This window comes from Orbicella faveolata, unplaced genomic scaffold (assembly GCF_042242905.1).
Source record: "Orbicella faveolata isolate gen_17 unplaced genomic scaffold, um_ofav_v1 contig_12, whole genome shotgun sequence".
Classification (NCBI taxonomy): Eukaryota; Metazoa; Cnidaria; class Anthozoa; order Scleractinia; family Merulinidae; genus Orbicella; species Orbicella faveolata.
This window is the reverse complement of record NW_028301539.1, coordinates 5,288,864-5,298,986: the sequence shown is the minus strand read 5'-3', so window position 1 is coordinate 5,298,986 and position 10,123 is coordinate 5,288,864. Positions and strand designations below refer to the sequence as shown.

The 10,123-nt window shown below is 37.6% G+C and overlaps 2 protein-coding genes across 3 annotated transcripts; one reads left to right on the top strand and one right to left on the bottom strand.

Moving 5' to 3' along the window:
* Nucleotides 1-9: 9 nt before the first annotated feature.
* LOC110063592 (uncharacterized) lies at nt 10-4,379 on the bottom strand. The gene is made up of 3 exons (XM_020770585.2): nt 4,256-4,379; nt 2,579-2,723; nt 10-1,776 (listed from the first exon to the last, which is right to left on the bottom strand). Exons 1-3 carry the CDS (start codon nt 4,325-4,327, stop codon nt 542-544), a joined length of 1,452 nt encoding a protein of 483 aa, XP_020626244.2. The 5' UTR covers nt 4,328-4,379; the 3' UTR covers nt 10-541.
* Nucleotides 4,380-5,277: 898 nt separating this feature from the next.
* LOC110063593 (claudin domain-containing protein 2-like) lies at nt 5,278-9,919 on the top strand. 2 transcript variants are annotated; one of them, XM_020770587.2, is made up of 3 exons: nt 5,278-5,607; nt 7,998-8,141; nt 8,705-9,919. In XM_020770587.2, exons 1-3 carry the CDS (start codon nt 5,385-5,387, stop codon nt 8,845-8,847), a joined length of 510 nt encoding a protein of 169 aa, XP_020626246.1. In that variant the 5' UTR covers nt 5,278-5,384; the 3' UTR covers nt 8,848-9,919. The 2 variants fall into 2 exon arrangements, with proteins under 2 accessions (XP_020626246.1, XP_020626245.1); XM_020770586.2 differs by lacking the exon at nt 5,278-5,607 and adding an exon at nt 5,623-6,261.
* Nucleotides 9,920-10,123: the final 204 nt, after the last annotated feature.

The following is a 10,123-nucleotide window of genomic DNA, read 5'->3' as shown; positions in this document are numbered from 1 at the left end:
CCAGGCATGTTCTCTGTTTGTTTGCTGTTTTTTTTTTTTTTTTTTTTTTTTTCTTTAATAAATGTAGGATATACAAAAGACAACAAGTTCAAATGCTTGTGACTGATACATCCTTAATATGTCCATCCGATTAAAGCACAGTTAACATATTTTTTTGAATTACAAAAAATGCATGTTATGCTTTGGTTTGTCAGAAATCAATCCCACGACATTAATTGGCTCACTGTGACTTCCTTGAAAGAACGACATGGAGCGATAAATTAAAATATGACTCTTTCAAGTCTGCAATGGAACAAGCCACAAGAGACTTCACTACAAATGATTTGTAGCAAGGCTTATTGTGATTCATTGTTAGTTTCACAAAACCACAGTCAAATAACTCAGTTTTTACTACTGAAAGCTATTTTCTCAATCATCACCAATCACATGGTCACCTGTTCTAAAATGTCCCACCGATTCATCTTTAGAATCACCTCCTGGCCTTGATTACAAGCTTGTCAGGTCCACGTTTTCCTCACTAACTAACAGTTGCATTACGTGGTCAGTTGTAATGAAACTTCTGCATCAGTGATAAAGTACCATTTGTCGTGGTATAGATGTGAACAACCCTCTGGTTATTAGACCACAATCTGAACTGGATTGCTGAGAAGATGGCAATTGCCGACAAGAAGAATGCCAGTACTGCTTGCCATGGACGGGTCCCCGCACGCTGCTCTTGAAGGAACTGCATCAGTTTATCCCAGGATTTTTCTTGTTCTGAGAAGCGTTGACGACTGACTTGACGGACCAGTCGATTCCACAGATAATCCACATCAACGTTACCCAGGGAGACGATTGGCAGCAGTAAAAAGAAGAATAACAAGAACGAGTGCTCATACTGAAAAAACGCCAGTGGTGCAGTTTTGACAATCCACATGTGCAACTCAAGAAGAAGGCAAACTGTGCTTAAAATTAGGTTCAAGGCAATCCAGCCTGAGGCAAATTCTCGGAATATATGATAAGCATCAAATGCCTCTGCCAGGCGAGCTCTACACAAGTCAATGTCTCCAATGTTGTCATGCAGAAACTTTGTGATAAGTCGAATCTCTGACTCATAGCTGCAACGCAAAAGGTACACTAAGTAACAGAATCCACCAAAATTGATGTAGCCCTCTATGACGACAAAAAAGTGAAGAGGAACAAGAGTAGTCAGTCCAGACAAAGAGGCATTAGCAGAGATGGGTGACACAAGCACTGGGTCAAAATAAGGTGCCACTATCTTGAGGCATTGTGTGCACATTATAGCAAGGCTTCCTAGGAAGAGAGCGTAACCAGCAAACTGCTTGTTCTTCATGTTGACAAATCGCATCCTGTGAACAAGAAACTCCACTGCCAAGGCATTTGACCAACTTCCCATGAACACTGTCGGCCATGTGGTGTGGACAACAGAAATGAGGCACGTAAATGGGCCAATGTACAGCAAGAGTTTCATGCCAATCCAGGAGAGCACGTGGACTATGTCACAGTCTGCATCATGGTAGCGAGTTATTAACAGTATGATGTTTGCTAATGTGACACCACTGATGAGAAGAAGCCAAATCAGCGACAGAAAACCACTTCCACAATGATTGAAGAATGATGACCCGATGTCGTTATCTGTGAAGGCAGTCGGTACGCCCCTGTGATCCCACATCAGGCTGTCGCACACTTTGCACTGATTTTCAGTGTAGTAAAATGCATGCCGTTTCTTTGATGAGCGGTCACATCTGCTGCACAGTTTGGGGCGAACGAGGCGACCTATACCAAAACAAGAAAAAATAAATAAATAAATAGTATATAGATTATGAAAATGAAACCTATTTGACTGTGTGCCTGAAAGAAAGTGTGTAGTCTCCAGACATTTTAGGAAGTCCTTAATGATTCCTCATCTATGAGGATGGAATAACAATGGCATGTTACATTGGGTTATTACTGAAATATACGATGGTCATTTTAAAAGGACAGTGTCTTTTTGGTTGATAATCTAATTTCCTTTTTCATAAATTTCCATAATACAGTGTATTATCACTGATGCCACCAAGTAATACAAATAAATACTTCTACAGAAGAACAGAACATTTGCGGATTACAAGGATATAGTTCATCACTTTGATAAGACTCTGAATGATGAAATTTTGAATCTTTATGTCAGACTTTCTTTTGTATTCTTTTTGGATGATATTTCTTTGCTTTCACCACTTTTGACAATTTTTTTTCTTTCTATTGCAAGATACAGTATTAAAGCAATTTCATATTACCATGCTGCTGGCCATTTATTCATAAATTAAAACACAATCAGGAGGATATTGTCCCTTAAATATAGTGTTAAGTCCTGAATTGAAGAATTCAAGGTCTATTGAGGCCTGATCAATATACTTCACTGTATAATTGTATTTTCTTGGGTTAAACACAGTTTACTTTGATTCACAGTGCTGATGAGTGGCAAATCCAAGTTATAGTCAGCATATTGTCAGTGCTATGAGAGCTGACCAGAGTTCAAGTGTCCAGGCATGCATAAATTATAAATATAAAAGGAGCATGCTATTGTCGTCATAATTACCAGAATGATAAAGTCCTAATGTCTTCAAGTAGAACCACAGTAGAACTGGCCATCTTTCTCCAAGTTCAGCCGCTTTCAAAATGGGAACCTTGACAGAGTCACTGCTTTCCTGAAGACTCAAGGAGAGTGTTCCAAAACGGCCCATCTAAATAATTAACAGAAAACATAAGTTAATAAAGATGGTGAATTTTAAGCTTGGTAATGAAATGTGAAGGTGAATTAATCAACATAACACGAGCATGGGACAAAGAAAAATTCTGAGTCAGAAAACATGTTATGCAAGAGTCAATTCCAGTAGTGCCCACCTCCAACTGGGCAAACCTAGCCCATTTTTAAAACAGTAGCAAATTCCCTGGGGTGGTAGCCCCTGAACACAGACAGAATGAAACAAAAGCAGAAAGTCTGTCTGTGTTTGCAGGCTACTGGGGTGGGGACAAATAAGTAGGTTAAATGCCCTGGGGTGAGTGCAAAAAAGAAGGCAAATGTCCCACCCCTGGCTCATCCAGAAACTGACAATGCTCAAAATTTAATAACTCACAATGAAAAAGTCTCATTCACTTTGTTGTTTTTGCTTACATCTCCATTTATCTCCTCACTGGTGACAACATAGAAGTTCAAATTGTCCCACCCTCCACAATTAAGACGTGATATTGCCCCTGGGGGGAGGGTGATAGGCACTGCTGGAAATTATTGACTGATGGCAAATACATTAAAAAATAATTTCACGTACACCTTAACCTAATCTTAAAATGCAAAATCTTCCTGAGGAAAGAGAGAGAGAGTGTAGGAATGCGGAGCGAATTTTCAGTGAAAGACTTCTTCCCTGTACTGTGGATATTTAATAATATATATTTTTCGTCTGAGTCAGTTGATATAAACTTTTAAGATGGGCTCAGTATGAGCTGATAGAAACAGCTCTTTACCCCTGTCCAGCTCAAGTCTCTTTATTCGGTGATATGAAAATACTCCGACATCGCTGTGATACGATTTCATTTCTGGAACTTGACAGCCTGAATTTGGGTCGAATTTTAACTGGCCGGCCGCTCATTAACTCCAACAACCAGACGAGGGCGGCTGAAAGTGTCGCGAGAAGTTCTCAAGCTGTTCATCGCGGACGCTCATGAGTCGTTAATTATTTTACGTGAAGTACAAATACCCATCACATTTGTACAGACTGAACACGAATCGATCGCAATCTTCTGCGAAGCAAGTTGTACAGTGGAACCCGCCTTTCGACCACCACGTTAATATTACGGCCACTTTGTTCTGGCCCGAACAAAAGCTCAGTCAGTCATTTTCTTATTTAAAGAACCCCTTTAAAACGGCCACCACATTTTTGTGGCCCGTTGGTGACCGGAATTGTACTAAGTTAATTAATTCCTCGTTCCGAGTAAGTTGTGTCGCAATACCTAAAGATTATTAACACTTGTAAACGCAACACCATTTTGTTGTTGTTGCTGTTTTTTTCCTTTGGCTCACGGTATTGACTGAATGATAACCATCGACTTAAATCATATTTCACATTAAAATCACTTGGTAGAATTTAAATTTCCGCACGTAGGACTTCTGATATGAGTCAGGGGTAGTGGACAGTGAGCGAGCTACCGGTTTGAATTTCCGAAGCCGATTTTTGGCAAATTTACTAGGAACTACAAGCTTTTAAATATAAGCCCTAACCTTTTCATCGGTGTTCAATTTGCCCGTCCATTCTGCTGAAGACGTTTGCAAGGAACTCGATTTGCTAACCATGGTGTGCAAGCAAATAAAAAGACAGACACAGTGTAGGTCGCTTGAATTTATACGACCTTGCTACATAACGAAAATTGACCAATCAAATCCAAGTTTTTATGTTATTGATACAGCCCGGTCATCGAGTGTGACTACGAAAAGGTCAACGAATTTCACAGAATCACGTATGCAGATAAGTACCTTTGGGAAACCTGCATGACCCAAACAGTCTAACTTTTTTAAAAACAGAGAAAAAGTGAAGTGAAAAAAACTGAACTCAGCGAAAAGTCGGAATGATAAGACGTTTTAGTTTGTCTGACGTTTGTCATTGCAGATGCTTTTTAATTTGACAAACTTCAAACCCATCCAACTGGTAGGGGGCCTAACACATCTCATTTTTAGTCTTTTTACAATCGAAGGCAAATAACTTTTATAAAATTGAAATTAGAGTGTACTGTTTTGCACTCATAACTTACCAAAACTTTCTTCTTGTTTGAATGATTGAGGACACCTTTTTTTAGAACGCGATAGAACCTTCTAAACTATTCAAGCTCAATCTTGGTTCAACAAATGATGTCACCGTTATTTATCAGTGAAAAAAACACGTGAACCTCCCACGCAGAGGTTCTTTGATCTCGTCACGCAATCTTTGCTTCCACGTGACGAGTCCAAAGAAAGTCGAAATAAAGTGAAGGTGGCGTGGGAATTTAAATAACCTGTGAAATTGAAAACAAACCATAAAAGGGAAAGGAACATATGGCATAAAATAAGATAACGGGACCTTTTTAACATTGCTCCCTGACTCAGGGTTCCTGACAAACCGAGCGCCTTCCTAACCCACTTCCGCTGTCGAACAAAGGCTGTGCTCCCCTTCCCCAGCCCCACCCCATCCCGCCACCTTTGGAGCCCTCGAGAAACCCGTTAACCCGCGTGGGTACCCGCGTGTCGTCAGGCACTCATACCCATAAAACCTTGCGCGAGTTAGTTTACGGCGGCTTTCGAAAACCGACTTACCACTCACTGAACGGTGAAGTTGATATTATTCCATCCGTCTGTCTTCAAAAACTAAGGTGAAATCATGATCAAGGTTATCACAGCCATCGTCTGCTCTTTTGCAGCGATGGTGATGATCATTTTGAGCCTGGCCACGACGTACTGGCTTCAGTGGGTGATAATTTCTGGCAATCAAAACATCACACACTACAGAGGACTCTTCTATCACTGCTATGAAGCCAGGGACAACATCACTGACGAACTCATACAAGATGGTTGTGAAGGGGACTATCTAGACGTGAAGGCAGGCAAGTTATTTATGTTGTGACTTTTGGATGTGGTTATTCTTGTAAAATATAAGTTTATAGGCGTGATACAGCTTTGGCCTACCGCGGAGCTGTAAAGCGCTCTGTTGTTTAGAGCAGGCATAAGACTTACGTTCTCTGCATTTCAAAATAGAAAATCGATGAACACAGCGAACTTATCTCACGTTTTATTTCACTCGATTTCTCTTAGATAATTTGTAAAGGTTATGTAGTCACTGTAGTCAGTGAACCATCGCACCGCAAGTTCTAAAATCATACGTAAAATATTGTTACGGGTGAAGTGAAGCGAGCATAAATGGCAAGCATGCATTTCAATGAAGCCAGCAGCAAATTCCTCGCAAATTAATTGACACACCCAGCGACGCAGCAATATAGCGAAACTTTGAGAGTACGAAAGCCGCTAGAAAACAATGATCAAGGTGATAACAAGTTTTGTAAGCTGTTTAGCAGCAATTCTACTGGGAATTTTGGCACTCGCCACGGACTTTTGGCGAGTATGGTGGAAGGAAGATAAAGAAATTGAAGGAGTTCAATATCATCATGAAGGCTTGTTTCAAACTTGTTCTGAAACTACAATCAATGGCACTGTTCTGGCAGTTGACAGATGCACTGACTTGCACGAGTTAGGAAGACCAGGTACATTTTTGAAAATCAAGTACATGAAAGTACTTAAGCTTAGATCTAATTTGGCAGAATTATCTGGCAGATGACTGATTTCAGACTTAGCAATGGGGCAAAGTTTGTTTATAAACTCTTGAATGTGTAAATAATATATCAAGTTAAATAAACTTCATCAAACAACTTTTTTCCTAACTTTTACATTCTGATATCTATCGTCAAAAGTGATTGATGATTCCTAAAAGCCTGATACAAAATTAAATTGAGGTGTATGTATGTTCTCGTACACCATTATTAATTTATCATTAATAAGAACTCTAATAGTTTGAAACATTTCTGATCCATGATATTTTATAGTTGTCCTTTACCAATGTGTAAGCTTCTAGTATTACATAAATGATCTACATCATCAAACTAGAGTTTTTTGTGTAAAACATCAGATTTAATTATTGCAGACACCTTTTGTTATATTGCTTCACACCTGGAGTATGAGTTATACATTCTAGAATGCTCCATGTACGAAATTCCAATGATTAGTTTCTTAACAATAAACTAATGTGCCATGGATTTTATCCCATTGTAATTTGAAAGTTTTGACGACCTTTGAAAACTGAAGAATAGTTGAATAGTTGTATCCAAAAGTTTTACAGTACCAAACTATTTTTTCATTTAAACCTTGAATGACAAATAGCATGCTGTAATGTGTTTTGCACAAGGCCCCCTGGTTCAACTTTGAGGTATCTAAAAGAATAATAAATTCCCGTAACTGCCACATTAGGTATATATTTGTTTTTATGCTTGTTTGTTAGTAGTCAGTGTAAAAGCCTGGTATTATTAAATATTTGTTTGAGTGTGTGAATCCTCAAGCTACACATACATATAAAAGGTAGTCTTTGCTGTCACATTTAATCATAAGCTAGTATAAAATTCACCTAAAAGTTTGCTCATTTTGTATGAGAAGTAAGCTCTCTTAAGGAAAAATTGCAGTTGATGTTCTATTTTTGGAAACGTTTGTATCTGTTCAACATTGTAATTCAAACAATGCACAGATGCTTAGAGACATAAGTTTGACAGTCAAAACAAAACAATAATTGCCATCAATCAGGAACATTTACATGCATAAATTGTGTCAATTGTGTTAACATGTCAGGGAATTTTCCTGGTGTGATTTGTTCCCTTTCCTTCAACTAGTTTTTTTCAAGATAGCAAAAAATTATCAAGATGCATGCTTAATTAATAGCAAGATTTTTGTCTCCAGTTACGTTCTTAGTTCATTGACTAGATTGCTCTGTCAGTAAGGGAGCACCATCCTTTATGGAAAGACTTAGAGAAACTTTTTACTTGATAAATTAAAGGGGTCTAGTTACTTGTGGGGTTGTGAAAAATCTGAAGAAATTCCTAGAAGCATCCATCCAGATTTTTTTAATGTAAAAATGTTCTTTGTACTTTTTTGTAATGTACTGATCAATCTTTACTAGTTTCCAAGGAAATGTTTTCAAGAATGTGCCAATATTGTTGGCAACTTCTTCTGATTCCTGGCAAATATTTGTTCCTCTCTGAAGAGTCTCAACCACATTCTGTTAAATTTTGTTAACAATCTTTGAGACTGGCTCATGCTAGATTATTACTATCAAAGACTGGCTTATGCTAGATTATTACTATCCAAAGTTCTGTTATGGGTACCTCTCTGGTGCTGAATAAGTTTTATTTATAACACCAGCATAAGTACTTGTAACGATGTTGATTATTTTCAGATTGGAATGCAGCAACGATTGCCCTCATGATCATTGGCCTGATTTGCCATTTATTTGCTTTTGTCTTTACCATTGTGACTACTGCATGTCGAAAAGGACATCCATTCCCCTCATTTTTTATTGGAGGACTTTTTGTTGCTGCAGGTACTAAAGGTTTTATTTGTCAGACTCAATTTAGTATTCTACTCTTCAAGTAGATGGTTTGTTAGCCTGTGAACACAGACAGATTTGCAGCTTTTGTTTCACATCACCTAAAAAGTTTTCTACGACGTGTCAAAACAAAGGCCAGCAATCTGTCTGTGTTGGCAGGCTAATGGTTTGCATGTCCAATGTAAAATGCATTAGCTCAGAGATCATAGCAGCTACAGTATAGAGCTGCTTTTTCAGTACAGTAATTAAAATCGTCAATGAAATGAGAAGAACACATCATAACTCAATGATACATGCTAAAGCATGGATTAGGTGGTAAACTGTAGTTGTAAGTTGTACTTTGACATACAATCAAGGTGAAAGAGCCAATTCTGCTTTGCATTGACCCTTTTGTCTTTTTGGATCCCCTTTTTAGGGAAAAGAATATTTGACGTTAGTTTGAACTGCAATAACTTGAGACCAACTAACTAAGACCAATCTTAAGAATGGTATTAATAAAAGGCAATTATTATAGTTACAACTGAGCTTTATTTTGCTTGTTTTGTTCTTGCTTTCAGCAATTGCGGTGATTATTGCCTTGCTGGTCTATACATTCCATAACTGGCAATCTGATGTGTTCTTCAGCTGGTCATACGGCGGGGGATGGTCTACAGTAGCGTTATCCATTATAGCATTTGTGCTAATAATGGCAGATCGCTGAGTATGTTGAGAGCCCACCTGACACACAGCAAAGGTCTCACCTGAAATGACTGCACTGGCTGGAAATAATTTATGTTAACATCACAAAGTTTTAGTCAATTTACTTTGCAAATTTGTCAGTGGGCTCGATGATTGCAAACCATTAAGCCAAAACTAGTACAGATAGTTGTCCGAATTCTTCCAAATAACACTACAAGAAATGTAGAGTCTAGTAAGGAGAATTTGTATGTAGACATAAGGGCTTAGCAGGCCAAGACATCGCAGTTTCTATTGTTAATTGAGCTTTTTTTGTTGAGAGGTCTGCGTGACTTTTATCAGCGCTCAAAATATAGCATTTTAATGGAATGTTATCATTGTAGCTGAGTTAAGTTGACAAGTTAGTTGTAATGCTTTTAAACATTCAAGTTTTGGTTTCTTTACAAGTGGTTTATATTTGTCCTTGGTTTAAGTTTTTTTAAATCAGTTTGGCTTTTAGTGACCATTGTCTTGTATTAATTTAACCATGATGTGATACAAGGAAGAATAAAAATCAAACTGGTTTATAATTTCACACTAAAAGAAATCGCATGTTGACAACACAGGAAAATCTGAATATTGACTGTAGGAAGTTTTTTTTTGTTTGTTTTTTACCAGAACATTGTATTTCTTTTATTTGTTTCCCAGTGTACACAGGTATTTAAGTTAACACCCATATTTTCTCAAGTCTGTAAATTTTTCTAGGGTTTACCTTTTGTTGTTATCAGAGGAAGTAACTGTTATTTACTACTTGAGCGTCACTGTAAAACAATTTTCTTGCTATTTGAAGGATTTTAAAAGACAGAAACAGTTCATGTTTCTATTAGAGTAGAATTTGTGAACATAAGAAACCTGTACTTGTAAGTATTTCACAAGTATTTATTTTATAGATAGAACTTGCCTTGTTGTTCCACAGAGTTTTGAAAATTGAACTTGTATGACGCACTTCAGGATATTCAATGTAATATGCGCATGTAGTGAATTTTGCGACTGTAATTAATTTTCATTAGTAAAGCTGCATTATAATGTAGCTACTTTGCAATAAAATGTTCAATGCAGTTCTTTGTCAGTGTACAGAATTAGGGTATATTTCATTTTGTAATTTACTTGAAAGACTATTGGAGATTTTTCAATTTCACTTCTCAAACTCCTGACTGTGATGTATGATCTTGTATGCATAGTTTTACAAATTTTATTTCTCTGTTTTGTCGATAGTAAATGTTTGAATGGAGAAGATACCACAGACATGAAAGATAGTGTTT